Raw genomic sequence first — 22,180 nt, 5'->3', positions numbered from 1 at the left:
AAGAGGGCATTAGATGATTATTTGAATAGAAACAATGTGCAGGGATTCTGGGAAAAGGCCGGGGAACGGGACAAAGCCATAGTGCTCGTTTGGTGAGCCAGTACAGACATGATAGGCCAAATGGCCCCTTCCTGCGCTGTGACCATTGTGAAATTCTGTCATTCTGTGAAGATGGAAGAATGCAGACATTCAGTGCTGAATGTCTCAGAACGGACAGTTTTTGTGCCTGTGCTTGGCCCTCGGTCTTCAGCTGGAGCTGTCTATTTCAATACCATTTCCTTAACATTCTGCAAACTTCCTTTAGAAATACTAATCCCTTTCATATGCATTACTGGTACTAAATGTAGGCCTTCTTGTGAACAGATGTCAGTGGGTGAATTCACAGCACTTTATTTTATGACCTTTGGCTCGTTTTTGGGTCAGGTAATTTATTTGTAAGTTCTTATGTAGCCAATAACTTAGTCCTTGTTATTCTTGAGGGAAGAATAGTGAAACATTGAGTGTTATCAATAATTGCTTTTTCCCTCTTTCTTTGTTGTGTACAGTGGCTCTATAACTTGCTTTGATAAATGTCTTGAGAGCTCTCAATGTCTTGAGAGTAACCAGTCAAACCTAACACACACACACACGTATACACAGACACATACACACACACGTGCATGCACACACACACATATACACACACACACATTCACACAATATACACAGACACACACACACATGTATAAAGATGCACACATGTGCATGTGCGCGCACACACACATTTACACACACACACTCACACACGTATACACAGACACACGCACACGTATAAAGATGCACACACGTGCATGTGCGCGCGCACACACACACATATACACACATATACACAGACACACACACATACACACAGACACACACACAAACATATAAAGATGCACACACGTGCATGCGCGCGCACACACACACACACACACACACACACACGTATGCATGCATATACATACACTTACACACACAAAAGTCTCTGAGAGTTCTGTGTAGGATTATTAGAGCCATCTGGGACAATGTTGCCCCTGGTGCAATGGATCTGTATTTCTCTTATGACATAATGAACCCTGCAGTATGCTTTCAGCATATTGTGCTCTCCATTGTATCCCCTGTAAAAACAAACTTCCTGGTTCTCCATCCGCACTTGCCAATTATGAACGTCAATCGCTCCCATCAGGAGAAATGCAGCCAACGAGGGACTGCGCTCACTGCAGCGGAGATTGCGCTGTAGGATAAGGATCATGAGGGTGCTTCCATCTCAAAGACACCTTCTGGAGAAGTCGGCACATTTATAAAATCAATTGATGGCGGCAGGTCCATGCAGCTGTGGTCTGCTGATGCCTGCAGCTCCATCGGGGCTGTGAGAGAGGCACCAGGGCCCTCTCTGCCCAGCCGCTGCCAACCACCTCCCGGTGCCCGCCGGTGTTTGGTATGAGTACTGGCTGGTCCACTGACCTGTCCAGAACTTAACACTTAATTATTTTGATTTGACTGCTAGAAATGCACGAACCCCAACTTCATACAACAGATTGAGAGGGGAAGTGGAAAGGAAGATAAGACCAGCAAGGGGACAATATGAAAATCGTAGAATCCCTACAGTGTAGGAGAAGGTCATTCGGTCCATCGAGCCCAGACTGACAACAATCCCACCTGGGCCCTATCCCTGTCACCCCACATGTTTACCCTACCAATCCCCCTGACACTAAGGGACAATTTAGCACGGCCAATCAACCTAACCTGCATATCTTTGGAGTGTGGGAGGAAGCTGGAGCACCCGGAGGAAACCCAAGTAGACATGGGGAGAAAATACAGACTCCGCACTGACAATGACCCAAGCTGGGAATCGAACCCAGGTCCCTGGTGCTGTGAGACAGCTGTGCCTATCACTGTGCCACTGTGTCACCCTAAACAGAATGGCAGTAAACATGAAACAGAACACAAAAATCCTTTAGGAGTAAGCCCTATTAGAGACAAGAATGTTCTTCGAGGGATGCATTTTGGCAAAGGGACTAGGAGTAGTAATGTATTCTGAATGGCACAGAATCTATAGGAACAGAGGGACCTGTGTATCAACCTTTGAAAATGGCAGAAAATATTAAAAAAGTGATCAGCAAAGCGTATGTTATTTTGAGAATCATATATAGAGATGTTGAGTACAAAAGATGGGAAGTGGTGCTAAACATTTATCGAGCTCTGGTTGAGCACCAACTAAAGTGCAACGTAAATTCTGGTCATCACACTTTTGAAATGTACGAGGGTTCCTGCACAGGCTCAGAAGAAATTAACCATGATGGTTCCAGCACTGGGGGGGTTCGAAAGGCTGCGATTGTTTTCTTTCAAACAAAGGAGTTTGAGGGGACACTTGATAAATTTATTAAAAAGTGATGACATGTTTGGATAAGTTAGACAAGAAAAGCACTGTTTCTGTTAGCCTGTAGAACAAGGACTAAAAACACAGATTTAGGTCTTGGAAGTGTGATGTACTGCGGACGGTGAGGATGTTTTTTACACAAGAAACGATAATGAACAAAAAGCTCCTGCCCATGCAGTGGAAATGGGAACAATCAATGATTTGAAAGGGATTGTAGCTGGGTGCTGGGAGAAAGCAAACATGCTGGGGATTGGGACCGGATAGATTGCTGAGTGCACCCAGAGCCAGCATGGACTAGTAGATATCATCAGACATGACACCTGATACTGAAACAAATACCTCCTGCAGAGTAACCAGTTAGAACTAACACACACACATAAATGCACAAACACACACACAAACACACACACTCACACACATATGCCTGCACATGCACACACGTACTCACACACATACCCATGCACACACATTCACGCACATACACAGCCATATATGCGCACGTACACACCTAAATATAGATATATGTATATACAATGTATCAAAAATGTTGTATATGAATGCACTTCCTGCAGATGTCACAACTCTTAACATTTTCATGACATGCCTTTTGTGACAAGCCTGTCCCCCATATGGGGCAGATTTTTCGGCCCCCTCCCACTGGTGGGATCTTCTGGTTGTGCTGAAGTTGACCCCCCCATTCCCCGACCTCTTAAGAGCAAATGCAAAATCCTACAGATGCTGGAAACTTGAAGTGAAAATAAGATGTGCTGGAAATACTCAGCGCATCTGTGGAGAGAGAAATAGAGATTGAGTCGAATGTGACTCTTCTTCAGAACATATGGAATCATCATAGAATCCCTAAAATACGCACATTTACACAGTCTGCCCGTGTCTGTGTGTGTTTCGTCCGGATGCTCCAGTTTCCTCTCACAGTCCAAAGATGTGCAGGTTAGGTGGAATGGCCATGCTAAATTGACCCTTAGTGTCAGGAGGATTAGCAGGGTAAATATGTAGGGCTATGAGAATAGGGCCTGAGTGGGACTGTGGTCGATACAGACCCGACAGACTGAATAGCCTCCTTCTGCAGGGGTTCTATGATTCTTTGATAAATCATAAGCCTTTGTATGTGGCTTCTATCTAAGTTTTACATAGTTCTTCAGTTTTATCTGTTCATTAAAGTTAATTATCTAAACCTCGCACTTTGGAAAGCGGGGCAGTTAAGTTATTTGTGCCTCCAGAGTGCAGGCTGAGGAAATGAGACACATCATTGAGGCAGAGTGTGTAATTACAGTGTGACCAGTTTGTGTGGTCCATGTCCATTATAAGTGTGGACAGAGGAATTTATAAAGGCACAGTTGACAGGAAGTGCACACAGATACAATTTCTTAAAATGCAAGACATTAATAAATGTTTATTTCAACCTTCCGATTTTTGGGTCACAATGATGATGTGCAAATTCATGGCAGGACCAAAAATTCAAGGTCATTTTCCAATAAGTGAAGGATTCCATTGTAGCTTTAGAGTCTTACTGATGGTTAAATTATCTCAAATACATTTCATATGCTGGCCATTGTTATAATCAAATCATGAGGGGGCTGGAGAGAGTAGATGGATAGAAATTGTTCCTGTTTGTAAAAGTATCAATAATGAGAGGGCACAGGTTGAAAGTGATTTGCAGAAGAAGTGAATGTAATGTGAGGAAATTCTTTTTCACACGGCCGGGATCTTTACTGTCCCACCCGCCACGGGAATTGGAGTGGGCGAAAGGTTGGGAAGATCCGCTGACCTCGGATGGGATTTGAGTCTGGAATGCGTGCTCGAGGCAGTTTCAGTCGAGGTATTCAAGAGGGCATTAGGAGATAATTTGAATAGAAAAAGTGTGCAAGATTATCGGGAAAAAGCAGGGGAAAGGCACCAAATCATAATGCTTATTTGGAGAGCTGGTGCAGACATGATGGGCTGAATGGCCTCCTTCTGAGCAGTAACAATTCTGTGATAAGACTATAGATATGGCAGTAAGCGCTTTTAACCCTGGAGAGCTATCAATCTAAAGGGTGACTGTCAGTTGGTTATCTAACAATGAAACATTATCTCGGCTGAAGATAATCCTATCCTTAATTGTTGCAAAAGCGTATTGTACAATGGGCCACTGCTGAGAACTCAGAGCTCCGTCTGAGTTTCCCAGCCTGTTAATCAGTGGCTCCAAGGATAATTTAATTGCCCCGACTGCCACTTTTGCTGACTGTCACTGTCAGTGTAACTATTAAAGTAAATAAATCAACTACTGCCGCAGAGGTAATGTTACTTACCACCTGGAGTAAGGAAAGATATCCTTGACCAACATTGTCAAAGTTGACCTTCAAGTTGACCCATCGCACTTCATCGGGCGTCACCGCGATGTACTCCTCGCAAACACTCCGGTTATTTACTTCGTGCATGGAAAACCGTTCAGAGGTTGTGGTGTTCATGCACTTGGCAAACTTTCCAGCAAACAAGTTCACTCCCATTATACTGAAAATTAGCCAGAAGATGAGACAAACCAAAAGCACGTTCATGATGGATGGGATAGCACCCACCAGTGCATTGACAACCACCTACAAAGACACAATAGAAACTATTATTGCTACAGGATGTAAAATACACCCAACCAAATTCCTCCAAATATACAACAAAGAAAATACATACTATGTTGTTAGTAAAGAATCCCCACAGTGTAGAAGGAGGCCATTTGGCCCATCAAGCCTACACCATCAACAATCTCACCCAAGCCCTATCCCCGTAAACCCACATATCTACCCTGCTCATCTCCCAGGCACTAAGGGACAATTTAGCATGGCCAAAAAACATAACCCGCACACCTTTGGACTGTGGGAGGAAACTGGAGCACCCGGAGGAAACACATGCAGACATGGGGAGTAGGTACAAACTCCACAGAATCACCCGAGGCCGGATGTGAACCCGGTTCCTGGTGCTGTGAGGCAGCAATGCTAACCATTGTGCCACCGTGGTGCCCATTTACAGAAACAGACCATTCGACCCAATTAGTCTATGCCAATGACTATGTTCTTAATGAACTTCCCATCTTCAATTCGCAGTATCAACATTTCATTTTCTTTTCCTACCTCTTATTTATTTAGCTTCTCATCAAATATGTTATTCCCTCCAATTGCTCCTTGTGGATTTTCTTGGATTTATTAGTGGCTGTGATATCTTTCTAGTTTTGAGCATAAGAACATAACAAACAGGAGCAACAGTCAACCATTCTACTATTGAACAGAATGGTGCCTCAACTCCACTTTCCAGTTCCACTTTCCATATTCCCCAAGGAATCAAATGTCAGCCTATCTCAGCCTTGAGTATACTGTGAGAAGAAGTATCCACGCTCCTCTGGGATAAATAATTCCAAAGATTCCAAAGGGTAAAGAAATTTCTCCTCATTTTGGATCTAAATAATTGGTTTCTTATCCTGTGACTGTGTACCCTCCCACACCCCCCCACCTCTCCGTCCCGTCCCACCATGTTTCAGATTCCCTAACCAGGGAATCAAGCCCTCAGTGTCTCCCCTGTCGAATCACTTTGGGCCTTATGGCCGGAATTCTCTGGCTGTTCACAGTGCCAGGATTCCCGCTGGCATCACACCAACACCCGTGGATTTCGCGCTGGCGGTCCTGTGGGGTAACATCAACGGGAATTCCCATTGACAGTGGTGGGACCAGAGAATCCCACCGTTAGCAAACAATGTGCCATCTTCCACCTTGCATTATGTTGATCTTTCTCCACACCCTAACTATGACTGTAACACTACATTCTGCACTCTCTCGTTTCCTTCTCTATGAACGGTATGCTTTGTCTGTATAGCATGCAAGAAATAATACTTTTCACTGTATGTTAAATACATGTGACAATAATAAATCAAATCAAATCAAAAAAACCCAATGGTGGGGGAGTCCGGAACCAGGGGTCACAGTGTGAGGATTCAGGGTAGACCATTTAGGATGGAGATGAGGAGACATTTCTTCACCCAAAGAATGGTGAGCCTGTGGAATTCATAGAATCGTAGAATCATAGAGACCCTACAATGCAGAAAGAGGCCATTTGGCCCAACGAATCTACACTGATGACAATCCCACCCAGGCCTCACCCCCATATCCCTACATATTTATCCGCTAATCATTACCATAGGAAGTAGTTGATGCCAAAACATTGAATGTATTCAAGAGGCGGCTGGATACAGCACTTGGGGCAAATGGGATCAAAGGTGATGGGAACAAAGCAGGGTTAGTTTATTGAGTTGGACGATCAGCTATGATTGCGATTGCAGAGCAGGCTCGAAGGGCCAAATGGCCTCCTCCTGCTCCTATCTTCTATGTTTCTATGACCCGCAGAACGTTCGGCATTTCTTGTTCCCAATCGTTGATACAAAGGGTGGAATTTTCCCGTCCCATCCGCCACGGGAATCGTAGCGGGCGGGACAAGACCATGTCAAGATCTGGTGACCTTGGGCGGGATTTTCCGGCCTTGGGGCGAGAGCGGCTGGAAAATTTTGTCCAAAGTGTCCAATGGCCATTTATACCAGCGCTCTCCCCAAATACACTGAGAAGCATTGGGGGGTCTGCATTTTAGACCGAGGATAACTCTTTTGGAAATAAGTCTTTCATAAGAACATAAGAAATAGGAGCAGGAGTAGGCCATCTAGCCCTTCGAGCCTGCCCCGCCATTCAATAAGATCATGGCTGATCTGAAGTGGTTCAGTTCCACTTTCCCGCTTTCTCCCCATAACCCTTAATTCCCTTGTCTGTCAGAAATATGCCTACCCGTGACTTAAATATATTTAGCGAGGTAGCCTGCACCAATTCAACGGGCAGAGAATTCCAGAGACTCACCACCCTTTGAGTGAAGAAGTTCCTCCTCAACTCCGATCTAAACTGCATCCCACCCCCCCCACCCCTTATCTTGAGGCTGTGCCCTCTAGTCCTGCTATCCTTTCTGAGCAGGAAGAATCTCTCTACCTCTACCCTAACCATCCCCTTCATTATCTTATACGTCTCTATAAGATCCCCCCTCATCCTTCTAAACTTTCACCATTCAAACTCCACAAAAGAAACCAAGCCTGGTTGATTGAAGATGAACCGATTCTTTCGAAACATCACAAAGTGCGACGGAGAGAACACTTTGCAGCAACTGTGACTGAAAAATCTAATTTGATTGAAATTGAGATTAATTTACCCTCATCCCCTCAAACCGCGACAGAGCTCGCAGTGGTCTCAAGGCTCTCAGGGTCCGGAGAGATTTAATGGGTCCCAATTCATCATAGCCGAGGATCTTTGCAGTCAGACTGATTAAAGACACCTTAAAGAAGAGGAAATAGAAGTTTTCTTACAGCCAAGTAAATACATAACAATTATTTTTAAGATTTCACACATTATAATAATGAAGAAAAAGTTATTCAGGCATCAACGGCACTTCTGATATGTTATTTAGCAACACTAGTGGGCGGCTGGCACACTGGGTTACCACAGCTGCCTCACAGTGCCAGGGTTTGATTCCTGGCTTGGGTCACTGTCTGTGTGGAGCCTGCATGTTCACCCTGTATCTGCATGTCTGTAGGTTTCCCCCGGGTGCTCCAGTTTCCTCCCACGCACCAAGGATGAGCAGGTTAGGTGGATTGGCCATGTTAAATTACCCCTTAGTGTCGGGGGGACTAGCTAGAGTAAATGCATGGGGTTATGGGGATAGGGCTTGGGTGGGTTGGATTCAATGGGCTGAATGGCCTCCTCCTCCACTGTCGGGATTCTATGATTACTGAACCTGCGAGGTATGATCCTCTGCAGTGGGTAACGTTATGTAGGTACGAATGCACCATACAAAGTTTCTGATGGAACTCCTGCTATGAAGATAGATTGGAGAGGGAGGGAACGTTCTCCTTGGAAAGCAGGGGAGAGGTGGGATTGGTCAGAGTCGAGCGGGAGAAACAGTTCCCGCTCATAAAAGGATTTTGAGTGAGAGGGCGCGGATTTAAAGTGATTTGTGAAAGAAGAAGATGTGATTTTAGAGAAAACTTTTTTGCACAACGAGTGGTTTGTGTCTGGAATGCCCTGTGTGGAAGTGTGATGGAGACAGTTTCAATCAAAACATTCGAGAGGGCATTAGATGATGATTTGAATGGAAACAATGGGACCAATTTTACCATTGCCTTGTGCCCGTTTTTTGGGTGTGAAAATGTAGTAAAGTTGGGTGCAACACAATCCGCGCCTGCGCTCACGCTAATAGCCACTTTCCCGAGGCTTCCCGAAACAGGCATGCATTTAAATTGAATTAGTGAACTACCCGCCCAACTTGATCAGCATTTCCCTCTTTACCACTGCATTCACCAATCTGGAATCGCGCCAAAATAGACCTGCTGAATAAAAGTCTGTTTCGGGTGGCCCAGCTGCTGAAGAGGCGAGTTTGGAGCTTCCGACGGCTCCCTGACTCAGATTGGAGGTGGGGGGCATTCTCTGGTGAGTGAGGAGGAGGCGGGTCAGATGCACCTCGGGGTTGGGGAGGGGGAGGACAGGGACATCATTCTTTGTGGGGGGGGGGGGGGGGGTGGAGAGTGAGGCCAGATCGCCCTCTGGTGGGGTGGGGGGGGGGAGGGACACGAGTGAGGCCAGATCATTGTCTGCTTTGGGGGCGGGGGAGAAGGAGGGAGGTGGGTAAGATGTATCTCTGATGGGGTGAGGATGGGGGGAGGCCTGATCGCTCTCTGGTGTGGGGGGGGGGGGGGTGGGGGGGGGGGCGGGGAGTAGGGGGTCCAGTGCCACTCTGCGGGCGATCAGTTGTGGGGGAAGGGGGACTGGGGGTTGTGATTGGTCTGGGTAGCGGGTGGAAAAGGGGGACAGTGATGTCTTGGGGGGGAGCCATCTGGGGGGGGACAGGCGCACTTTTCCAAATTTATTTCTAACAGCGCACGCGCAATCCAGAGCTCCGACTGTTTCGGGCGCGATAAGCCACACCCACAGCGCAATTCAGACCCGCCTTTTCTTTTCAAGCTCAGTGCTACTGGGGGCACCTGAGAACAGATCCAACAGATCTGAATTGTGCCCAGATTCGGCACATTGAATGAAAATGGTAAAATCGGGCCCGATGTGGAAAGATACAGGGGAAAGGTAGGGGAATGGCACCAAATCAGAATGTTTAGAGAGCCAGTACAGACAAGATGGGCTGAATGGCTTCACTGTCACAGTTCGGTAATTCTGTGGATGATCTTCAACGTAAAACATGCGTTTTGCTTTCCTCTCCCTGTCAGACCTACTGAGTATTTGCAGGAATACTTACATCAACAATTAAGAAGTCTAGCCAGCACCATGCATTGGTGAAGTACGTTTTGAACCCATATGCAATCCACTTGAGCAGCATTTCCACCACAAAGATATATGTAAACACTTGGTCAGCATACTCGAGCATTATCTTAATTGTCTTCCTGTTTTCAATGTATATGTCTTCAAATGCCTGCAAGCAACAAAACAGTTTAGACCCCTGCTCCCATGAAGCTAGATTAAAACATTATCACACAATTTATTGTTTAAAATGGACCATCTCCTTCTGGTCTCCGGATCATCGGAGGCTGGATGTACAAATGAAGGTGCGCATCTGGGGGAAGATGGTTGCATAGTGGTAAAATCGTTAAATTGGTAATTCGGAGACCCAGGGTAATTATCTGGGAACCTGGGTTCGAATGCCACCATGGCAGATGGTGGAATTTGAACTCAATTTTGAAAAATCTGGACTGAAAACTCGAAGGATGACCACGAAACAAAGGAAGACAAGGGAATTAAGGGTTATAGGGAGAAAGCGGGAAAGTGGAACTGATTCACTTCAGATCAGCCATAATCTTATTGAATGGCGGGGCAGGCTCAAAGGGCTAGATGGCCTACTCCTGCTCCTATTTCTTATGTTCTTATTACGAAACCATCGTGGATTGTTGTAAAAGTCCATCTGGTTCACTAATGACCTTTAGAGAAGGAAACCTGCTGTCCTTACCTGACCTGGCCTAAATAGTGACTCCAGACCCACAGCAATGTGATTGACTCTTAACTGCACTGAAATGGCTAGCGGTCAGGAAATGACCCTACCTCAATGGAACATCCCAGTGGCTGCAGACAGCAGCCTGACCAGCACTCAGTCAAGTACCCCACCCCATCCCACAGAGACTACATGACCCATCTCTGGACTAAGGGATAGCACTTCTGGCTCTCCAGGGACCTCCTCACACCAAGCAGAAAATTTCCAGGCTCTGCCTCCAACCTTCCCTGCACTCCAGCGGCATAAAACTTATCTTCTTACTCCTGTTCCGGCTGCCACACTGGGTCCCGACTTTTATACAGCAGTTATAAGCCCCGCCAGCATGACGTCATGCTGGAGAGCGGGGAGACACTAGCGGAGGTGAAGATTCTAGTCACAGATCCACTAATTCGATGGTAAGGTATGTAAAAGCATGCTGATGTCCGCTACGCTGGTTTTCAGCATGATGCGTTGACACAAAATAACTTAGGCTGGGAGATGTACTCAGGGCTGGATGCCCAACGCGGATTGTACAGATAGGCTGTCACTTGAATCTCTAGCCCGCTGCACTAAAAAATTAGCACGGTGGGATGGGAGAATCACCCCCCCCCACCCCCAACACATTTATCGGATAGGTATTAGGAATATAATTTCATAAATGTCAACATTTTACAATTTTCCAAACAAAAATAACTCACCAGCAACAGGATTGCTTATATCGAGTTTATGTGATACATTAGCAGGTCTGTTATAGTCTTACTAACAGGGAATTCAAGGATTCATTAACATGTAAAATTTGAAAAAAATTGACAACTAGCGTTGACAAGAGGTGAGTGTGGCTCTTCCAGAAGTGCTCACCACACACAAAGTTTCTAATACACTTTATATGAGAAGCACATTGGATTGATGGAGGAAACCCAATGGTCACACATAGGTAACATCAGAGATTTACTTGGAGAAGCCTCCTGATTGAAGGGACACAATTTTTCGAGGACACTTGACGGCAAAAGGAGGCTGGAAAAGATGCCTGAGAAAGGAATCTCAGTGAACTACAGCCCAGGGACTGAACAAACTGGAAACAGCTGCCAAGTGTGCGGTGGAAGATGCGGTTCTGGGATTGGGCGGCATGGCAGCACAGTGGTTAGCACTGCTGCCTCACAGCACCAGGGACCCGGTTCGATTCCCGGCTTGGGTCAGCGTCTGTGTGGAGTTTGTACGTTCTCCCTGTGTCTGTGTGGGTTTCCTCCAGGTGCTCTGTTTTCGTCCCATCGTTCAAAGATGTGCAGGATAGGCGAATTGGCCATGCTAAATTCTCCCTCAATGTATCTGAACAAGCACTGGAGCGTGGCGACTAGGGGATTTTCACAGTAACTTCATTGCAGTGTTAATGTAAGCCAACTTGTGACTATTAAATGGACTTTATCAGCCACATAAAGACTCACAGAACCCATGACCAGTAACACAGAGTTCCTTAGGTGGACAATCATACTCGTTAGCAAGTGATCGCCGAAGAAGAAAGTCACACAGAGGTATCACTAAGATTATAGATCATAAGACATAGGAGCATTAGGCCATTTGGCCCATCAAGTCTGCTTTGCCATATAAAGTTTACGAGGGATGTACATCTCAAATATGATCAGCTTCTTAATTTTAACCCATATACAACTCATGAGTACAGAATTCATTCACAGACAGAACAACATAAGCAAACTATCAGCTTTTACTCAATGTATGTTTCCAAATTCAGGTGTGTCCAAAGTATCATACATTACAAATCACAAATGCAGCTTACACATCGGCGCAGCAATTTACAGGGAAGAGACTTACCAGAGCCCCGCTGCTAAGCAGAATCATAAAGATGATAAACGTTTCAAACCAGTTGTGTTCCACAATCCTGAAGCAGGTCTTCCTTATATTCCACCACATCTTGCCCCGATCACTGTTTAGATCAATGTCCAGACAGGGGCAGACTCTCAAACAACCTGTATAAACAATTCAAATGGATGATTGTAACCTCTTTTCTGCCTATCGTGTAACAGTGTAAAACCTAATATTTCCGGCATGTAGGGGTCTAACAACATTTTACCTTTGTGGTTAATGGAATAGAAATACATGAGGTGGGATTTCCCCCTACCCATTATTTTCTGTTAGCGGAGGGAGCTTGCCATTGACTGCCAGCGGGATCTTCCAGTCTCGCCAATGTCTATGGCGTTTTGCATGGCTTGCCCATCCCACCCACAGGAAAGCCACTGTTTTGGGGGGCTGCTCACCTTGGTTCTGTCAGCCGTAAAATCCCCTCCATGGTTTGTAATGCCCTCTAGAACCTGCTGCTATTACACATACAGGCTGGAACTCTTTGGCTGCTCAGATGGTAGGATTGTCTGGCCCTGCCGGCAGTGCACCCCCTACCGCGGGTTCCCCAGAGGCGTGGGGTGGCTTTAATGGAAATTCTCTTTGTCAGCGGCGGGACCAGAAGACGCCAACATCAATAAACGGCACTGAGTCTCCCGCCACCAAGAAAGATGTGAGCGGGAAGGCTAGAGAATCTCGTCCATCAGGGAATTTTGTAATGCAAGTGTTAGCAGAACAGCACCAAAGCTGAATTTGTGCTTCATGTTAAGATGGCCACAAAGGACACCGGTGGTCACTGAAAGATGTCCCTGTGGGCTTCATGCAGTACAAACTCCCTTACTGAGCGAGAGAAGGCACGCCCAATGGCAAGTGAGCAGCAGAGGTCAAAATCTGTGGCTCTAATCCCGATGGTTGTCATCGGTCCCCGGGTACAGACTTTTGCTGTGAACCTTGGGTGCGGCTTTTGCCTTGGTTTCCAAGGAAGGGTTTCTGATGATGGGGAACTGGCCTTAGCTAAATTACTACACTTCATAAACTGAGGTAGGAGGAGGAGATATCGGGAATACTTCAAAAAAGGTGACTGATAAAGTGGTGACATTCTGTTGGGGGCTTGAATATGATTCAAAGGATTTGAAGAGAAGAGATGTTAAAGTGTATCTTTAAAGAAAAGTCTGGCACGTACAGGCTGTCGAATTTGACATACCTCCTGGTTAAAACATTTGCGGATGTTCAGAAAGAAAAGACTTGTATTTCTTTAGTAGCTTACACATTCTCAGGAATGTTGTGAGGTACTACAGTCAAGGGATCAGTCTGAATGGAGATGGAGCAGCCAATTTGCACAAGGTTCCACAAGCAGTAAGTGGTAGTAGCGATCAGAGAATTGGAGTTATTGATGGTGGGTGAGGTTGGTAAGAACATTGGGTGAAGCCACACATTTCTTCGAAGAAAGTCCTAGGAAATTTATGAATGCTTGATATCGTTATAACGGGGAGATTTTTTTAATGCCCCATTCAAAAGGTGCCATCTCCATACGTCAGTGAAGTGTTACTCTTGATCAAGTACTCAAGTGCTCAATTGTAGGTTTGAACAAATAACCTTCTTAACCAGGGACAAGGCTGGCAAAGGGTACAGCAAAACACTTGACAAATGGTGAACTTATTGGAGTCAATCAGCATGGCTATATGGTAGTGGAGGGGGAAGATCATGCTTGACAAACCTGTTAGAATTAAGATGATATCAGAGTTTAGCTAACAGTCGACACATCTGCTTCACAGCTCCAGCGACCTGGATTCAATTCCCGGCTTAGGTCACTGTCTGTGTGGGGTTTGCACATTCTCCGCGTGTCTGTGTGGGTTTCCTCCCACAGCCCAAAGATGTGCGGGTTAGGTTGATTGGCCATGGTAAAATTGCTCGTTAGTGTCCTGAGATGCATAGGTCAGAGGGATTAGTGGATAAATATGTCAGAATAAGGGGGTAGGGCCTGGGTGGGATTGTGGTAGGTGCAGACTTGACGGGCCAAATGGCCTCTTTCTGCACTGTATCAATTCTATGATAATGCAAATTTGTCATAGTAGTTGTTTACTTATTAATGTCACAAGTAGGCTTACATTAACTGCAATGAAATTACCGTGGAAATCCCTTAGTTACTACATTCCAGCGCCTGTTCGGGTATACCTGAGGGAGAATTTAGCACGGCCAATGCACCTAACCAGCACATATTCTGAACTGTGGGGGAAAACTGGAGCACCCGGAGGAAACCCACGCAGATATAGGGAGAATATGCAGACTCTGCACTGACAGTCACCCAAGCCAGGAATTGAACCCAGGTTCCTGGTGCTGTGAGGCAGCAATGCTAGTCACTATGCCACAATGCTGTCCTTGTTTATACATCAACAAGGCTCTTCATACACAACTGCACAACAGGTTAGTCAACCAGGCTAAAAAAAAGACCCAAAATAGGAAGTCAGCCATTGAAGTGGACTGACACCAAGACGTTATCTGAGATAGTGCCATTAGGATCAACTCAAGCTTTTACTATTGATGCTTTAAGCTGATTATTTGAAGGCAGAAGGCAAAAAACAGTAAAATGGGGAAATAGAAATAGTGCTTTGCATTGGTCCTGTTTGCTTTAAAATAGAACATCAGTAAAACAGGGAAATAAAAATACTTAAACAAAATCAGAAAATATTGGAAAATGTCAGCAGGTCTGACAGCGTCTGTGGGGAGAGAATAGAGCCAACGTTTCAAGTCTAAGTGATCCTTTGTCAGAGCTTTGGGGGCCAACTTTGACAGAATTGGATCCCGCTGGTGGGAAGGCTCCGAAAATTCTACCCGTTGAATATGAAGCAGGAATGATGCTTCCTATGGTCTAGCCCTGTTCTTATTTCTCGTGTTTGCAAGAGAGATCAAAGGATGTGTAATTGTGCCACACTAATTGTATTGGATTCATCCTCATCTGTAACTTTTTTTTATTCATTCATGGGATATTGGCATCGCTGGCTAACCGGCATTTATTGCCCATCCTTAATTGCCCTTGGAGGGCAGTTGAGAGTCAACCACATTTCTGTGGCTCTGAAGTCACATGTAGACCAGACCGGGTAAGGACAGCAGATTTCCTTCTCTAAAGGACAGTACAGAACCAGATGGGTTGTTATAACAATCGTCAATAGTTTCATGGTCAACTTAATTCCAGAGTTTTAAAAATTGAATTCAAATTCCACTGTCTGCTGTGGCTGGATTTGAACCTGGGTCCCCAGAACATTAGCTGAGTTTCTGGATTAACAGCCCAGCAGTAATACCACTAGGCCATCGCCATCTGAACTTACACAGTTCTGGTCACACTAAGGATGTTGAACTATAATGAGAAATTGCAGGAGCTGAGATTGTAAAGTGGTGCCTGTCCTTTGCTTCATCTCCCTGGGAATGGGAGCTCACCACAATGGAATGGAGAGTGCAAATTCCAAGCCTACAGCTGCCTGGTATAATATGTTGGAAAGCCAGCAGGATGGTTCACATATCTCCTCCATTTCCCCCTTTCCTTCCTTCTCTGCCACCTCTATCAGTGCCTTTACCTTCTGTCAAACATGCTTCTGGTTCATTATTCTCGGGATTTTCTTCTTTCACCTCCTCTACTTCTTCCTCCTCAGCTTTCAGATCCACAGTACTGCACTGAGAAGAATCTATATTCTTTTTATCCTATACAGGGATGAAATAGTGGATATAATGTAACACAGATGTAGAAATGTGCTGCAGTAAGTACAATCAAAAGTGTCCATGTGGCACAATAAACAAGAAAGTCTTTCCAGAAGCTTAAACTTTTGGCACTCCTATCCACATATTCACAATTCTTATTTTCTGTGAGCACATTTGTTCTCAATATAATTAAGCTTCTGGCCAATTAATTTTGCCTTTTGCATGTAGATTTAACTGGTCCTTGGTGAACATGATGACAAAGAACGCTAAACAGCACTGTTACAATAGTGCCAGAGTTCAAAATGAAAAGCTGGAGATGATTCCCGTAAAGGAATCCCAAATAGCCCATGAGGTCATCCGATTTGTTTCCATCTGAGGAAGGACTATCAAGGAGACTCTAAGCTAGATTGCTCTACATCTTCTGACTTACTACCCATTAATTTGTATAATGATAAATAAGGGTAAATTTGACCTTGACTTTGTGATGGGTCAGTGTATCTTTAAGAAAGTTTTTTTTAAAAAACATGATTTCTGCAGCTCACAGCTTCAGTGATGTCACTATTGTTGCCAGACTGACTACAATGAGTCCTTTTATTGCTGCTTAAGTGACTTAAATGGGGTTGATTGTGTTTACTCTGGGATTAGTTCTATGACTTGCATTGTTAGGAGGATGGTGATATGTTTTTGGACTTTTTTTAGTGAGTTTAAGCAGTTTGGAGGTACAGGTTTGAGTTTTCATTTTAGAAGAGACAGCAAGCTAAAAAGAAATGTTTCCCTCTCTCCCTGTTTTTTCTTCTTTGGATATTCTCTTGTTTTCCAGAAGATGAAAATCTGCTGTTGTTGGGGACTGGGCCAGAATCTTTCTGATGTTTTGGGAAACTGTCTTGTCTTCAAACTGTTCTAAGTCTCAAGAGCGTTTGACTGAAGAATTCAACTAACAGCCTCAATCCCATTATCACATGAGCAGTAGGCTTTGCCATATGGAACCAGTTTAAAGGCATGTTTATGGAGGTTGGTTTGATTGGCACAGCTTATATATATTCATTAAGTGTTTGGGGTTGTTGTTTGTAATTGATAAAAGTTCTTGCTTATTTTCTTAGTATACAGGTTAACTATATTCTAAATAAATTTTGTTTAATAAATGCTGCCTATGGGTCATTTGAATTATACCTGAGGTGAAACATACCATGCTTATCCTAGCTAAATCCAAGATGCTAAACTTATTCAGGCGGGCTGTGGGGTTTCTGACCTGAACCATAACAACTTCAATGGAAAAGAAACTTGGCAGTGATATAAAATGGACTGCTGATTGGCTATCCACCACTTTGTAATATCATCCCATAATTCCTGCAAATATTGGAATTATTTTCCATTGGGTAGACAACACAGTCTTTCAACAAGATGATAAGTACCGTGCCAACATCTGTAGAGGCTTCTTGCAATGTGTTAATATCTGCAAAGAGTCCCTCTACCCAAAACATTTCAAAAGCATTGCAAGTAGTTGTGTACAGTGTCAACATCCAATGACTCATTAGTGGATTGTGGAAAACAAGAATTAATGAGACAGATTTTAGTTGGGCACAATGCCTACCACATCAGGGTTAGAAGGTCACGCTTGCAAGCTGCACGCCAGCACATGGGTAAATAACCTACACTGTATCAAGAATCCCTACAGTGCAAAAGGACACCAATTGGCCCATCAGGCCTGAACTGACAACAATCCCACTTAGGCCCTATTCCCGTAACCCTGCATGTTTACCCTGCTATTCCCCTTGACACCAAGGGCAATTTACCATGGACAATCCACCCAACCTGCACAAGTTTGGAGAATGTGAGGAAACTATAGCGCCCGGAGGAAACCCACACAGACCCAGGGAGACCATGCAGACACAGTGACCCGAGGCCAGAATTGGACCCGGATCACTGGTGCTGTGAGGCAGCAGTGCTAACCACTGTGCCACTGTGCTGTCCTAAAGGAGTGCTGCACTGCTGCAAGTGCTAATCTTTGGTTGAGGCACCGTTATGCCCATTAATTTGTTGACAATTGCCCCACTATGAGAGAAAGATATCACAATGAAGTTCACAATGATGTACTTTTGAAATGGAATTACTGTTGTTATATAGGTAAATGAATTGTTCATGGATAATATTCCTCCTTGGAGAAACTTCAGCACACTGCATTGTCAACAAAGCCTACCACGTTTTCCTACATAACAGGAATCCATTGCACATCGAAGTAACTGTGTGTGTAAGACACACATTGCAAGGTGATAGGCATCTATATAAATGTGAAAACATTCAGGCCCTCTGCAGGCAAGAAATTCCAACTAGCCTCCAATCTTAGTGAAAATCATACTAATATTCTAAACAAAACTTACAGATTTGAGAACTTCAGCTTTCTTTGGCAGTAGATCCTGACCCTGAATAGAAAAAGCAAAATATCATTTTAGCCTACTTACCAACTGAGGGTTGACATATTTAGATGTGGTTCTCCCAGAACTACCTCAAACAATATATCAACCTTTAGGCAATGATTTTCATAAACAAAATCAATCTTTCAGTTTGCAATCGTGTCTGCCATTGCAGACACAATTCATTTAATGCTGTTTTTTACTTCCTAAGAGGACAGGTTAGCAGCTGGATCTTAAATCTCAACGGAATTTGCCTATAATTACCAATTATAATTGCGAGAGTGGGTCAGAGGCTAGGTATCCTGCAACGTGCAACTCATCTCCTGACTCCCCAGAGCTTGTCCACAAGACAGGAATGTCTGGATAAGTGCAGCTCCAACAACGCTCATAATCCAGGAGAAAGCAAGCCACTTTCATCCACGAACGTTCAATCCTCCATCACAATGGCGATAGTATATACTATCTACTAGTTGCATCAAAGGAACTCCTTAATCAGCACCTTTCAAGCCCATGATCACCAGCATCTAAAAGGACAAGGGAACATGGAACACCTCAAGCTGCCCTCAAAGCCACCCACCGCCCTGAATTGGAAATATATAGGGACAAATTTTCCCTTCCTGCCTGCCACAGGAATTGGAGCAGTCGAGGGGCAGACCATAGAGAGGTCCGTTGACCTCAGGGGGAGTTTTCCAGTTTCAGGGCAAGTGTGGCCAGAAAATCCCACCCCACTGCCATTCCTTCATTGTCACTGAGTCAAAATCCTGGAACTGTCTGAATGTATCTACACTACGTGGACTGCAGCAGTTCAAGAAGGCAGCTCACTATCTCTGGGCAATTCAGAATAGGCACTAAATGCCACTCACACCCACATTCCAAGAATGAATTTTACTGAGATCTGCAGGAATGGCTCAAAAATATATTTTGCCCTTTGCTCTCTAATGAGGTATTTGGATTCTGTTTCTTGACCCTCCTCAGCGTCAGAACTGAGATTGGGAACCCATAACAGCAGAAATATTGGCAGGGCTTGGTTGAAACAATAATCTGATAATATGGAACCAAAATATTGCTGACTACCCAGGGTTAAAATCTTTAAAGGACATAATAGAATATTTATTAATTCCCTGGGAAGTTTTATCTTCACAGATCAAAGGAAAAGGTTCAAATTTCAACAAACTGTTCTGACCCAATCATTCAAATATTGGCAAAGACGTTAAGATAAAATATTAAGGCTCATTACATTGTATTTCAATTATCTGCCATCAAATATTTTAGTCACTGAATGATAACAGTCAATATTGTAAGGCGCCATATTAACCTTTCCTCTAGAATGGGTGGCATGGTGGCACAGAGGTCAGCACTGCTGCCTCACAGAGCCAAGGACCCATGTTCAATTCTGGCCTTGGGTCAGTATCTGTGTGGAGTTTGCACGTTCACCCCGTGTCTGCGTGGGTTTCCTCCGAGTGCTTCGGTTTCCTCCCACAGTCCAAAGATGTGCGGGTTAGGTGGGTTGGCCATGCTAAATTGCTCCTTAGTGTCAGGGGTAATGGCAGGGTAGATGTGTGAGGTTATGGGATCAGGGCCTGGGAAGGATAGTGGTGAGTGCAAACTCGATGGACTGAATGGCCTCCTTCTGAACTGTAGGATTCTATAATTCTACTACAGAGAAATCACTCAGATCAAGTAGTTTTTGCAACATTCCTCCAGTTTGCTACTCCGAAATCCTGTAGTATTTCTAAAATGTTAAACTATATTTTTTTAAAAAATCACATTTTGTAAACTGAAATACAATTGAAGGAATCACCTGTTGGTTTCCTACAAGATAAATCTATTAATTCTAAGCTCTGAAGCTACTGATGACAGGTAACCAAAAAGGCATACAGCATGCTTGCCTTCATTAGCCGGGGCACTGAGTTTAAAAATTGGCAAGTCATGTTGCAGCTTTATATAACCTTAGTTAGGCCGCACTTGGAATACAGTGTTCAGTTCTGGTTGCCACACTACCAGAAAGATGTGCAGGCTTTGGAAAGATTGTAGAAAAGATTTACCAGGATGTTGCCTGGTGTGGAGGGCATTAGCTATGAGGAGAGGTTGGAGAAACTTGGTTTGTTTTCACTGGAATGATGTTGGTTGAAGGGAGACCTGATAGAAGTCTACAAGATTATGAGAGGCGTGGACAGAATGGATAGTCAAAAGCTTTTTCCCAGGGTGGAAGAGTCAATTATGAAAAAAAAACAAAGAACAACACAGCACAGGAAACAGGTTTAAGGTGTGAGGGGCAAGGTTTAAAGGAGGTATTCGAGGCAGATTTTTTACACAGAGGGTGGTGGGTGCCTGAAACTTGTTACCGGGGAAGGTAGTGGAAGTGGATACAGTAGTAACTTTTAAGGGGCATCTTGACAAATGCTTGAATAGGATGGGAATAAAGGGATATGGTCCCCAGAAGGATAGAGGGTTCTAGTTAAGTAGGGCAGCATGGTTGGTGCAGGCTTGGAGGGCAGAAGAGCCTGTTTCTGTGCTGTAATTTTCTTTGTTCACCTACTGTGAAGGGGTGATCCAGTTGCAAACCAGTTGCCTTGATTATAATCCTCTTTTCTTGCCCAGTCAGAATGGTGCTTGAGACTAGCTAAGGACAGGCTGAGTCCACTACTGGCTCGAGGTTCCTCCAATCCTGTCCAAAACCATTTCAGTTCTGTCAGTGCAGACAGTGAGTGTCCATTTTAGATTCAAATGACGGAGCCCAAATATATCATCAATGTTGCAGTGAGATATTAATGTCATGTGTGGAAAGTGCCGGTCGGTTGGAAGTTTAAGAAAACATTGTGCGCAATCTTACAATTTCACCCTGCCTGACCTTTGGCAAGACGAAGTGGTAAGATCAGGCAGAAGGTGAAAAATCAGGTTTGTTCAAACCGGCATTGCCGTTTTACGCTCAGAAGGTGCCATAAGATTCAAACTCGCCCAAAGAACGAGTTTGAAACACTCCAGTTTTCTTGCTCATTCAGCACTTTGAATTCTTTTCACAAAATTTGACCCATTACCTTTATTTTGTTCATGGGATGTGGGTATTCTGGCTGGGGCAACACTTATTGCCCATCCCAAATTCCCCTTGAACTGATTGACTTGCTAGGCCATTTCAAGAGCTGTTAATAGTCAACCACAATAGCTGTGGGTCTGGAGTCACGTATAGACTGGATTAGGTCAGGACGGCAAATTTCCTTCTGTACAGATTATTAGTGAACCTGATACATCAACAACATGGTCACCATTATTGAGACTAGCTTTATGTTCCAAATTTATTAACTGAATTGAAATTTTACCAGTTGGTGTAGTGGTATTTGAACCCACGTCTTCAGGGTATCAACCTGAGCCTTGGGATTATTAGTTCAGTGACATTATCACTGTGCCACCATCTCTTCTATATGGGTGGATGGAACAGAAGTGCTGTCCATCCAAGGTGCAAAATGGTCTTGGGCATCCCTTCCCCTCTTTGTCTCTCCCTTTTCATACAGGTATCAGCTGCCAAAGACCTTGCCCAGTGATGATTTTACACCAAGGACCATTCCCTGGAGCTAGTGGTATCATAAGGCTCCCTCCATGGTTTCTACCCCAGTCAGTCATGCCAGTTTTGAGAGGGAGGCAGCCCTGTATTGTTAAAGATGCAGTTAAAGTGGATCAGGTAGCGTAGTGAACTTCCTGTGGAGGCTTCTATCCTGTGTGGACTCCACTCTGTTCTGAATGCACCCCAACCACCACACACCCAGTTAAAATAGGCCTCAACAGA

At 44.5% G+C, this 22,180-nt stretch overlaps 1 protein-coding gene across 1 annotated transcript in view; it reads right to left on the bottom strand.

The window, feature by feature from the left end:
• Positions 1-22,180, bottom strand: part of scn4aa (sodium channel, voltage-gated, type IV, alpha, a) — a 171,575-nt gene that overhangs the window by 17,418 nt on the left and 131,977 nt on the right. Inside the window, exons 17-22 of the mRNA XM_080213924.1 lie at positions 18,367-18,408; positions 15,868-15,991; positions 12,272-12,426; positions 9,719-9,892; positions 7,628-7,750; positions 4,711-4,995 (exon numbers count right to left, since the gene is read on the bottom strand). Coding sequence (XP_080070050.1) covers positions 4,711-4,995; positions 7,628-7,750; positions 9,719-9,892; positions 12,272-12,426; positions 15,868-15,991; positions 18,367-18,408 — 903 coding nt within the window. The remainder of the gene's footprint in view (positions 1-4,710; positions 4,996-7,627; positions 7,751-9,718; positions 9,893-12,271; positions 12,427-15,867; positions 15,992-18,366; positions 18,409-22,180) is intronic.

The sequence above is a fragment of the Carcharhinus amblyrhynchos genome, chromosome 27, assembly GCF_965287045.1.
Source record: "Carcharhinus amblyrhynchos chromosome 27, sCarAmb.v2.hapA, whole genome shotgun sequence".
NCBI lineage: Eukaryota > Metazoa > Chordata > Chondrichthyes > Carcharhiniformes > Carcharhinidae > Carcharhinus > Carcharhinus amblyrhynchos.
This window is presented reverse-complemented; position numbering and strand designations above follow the sequence as displayed.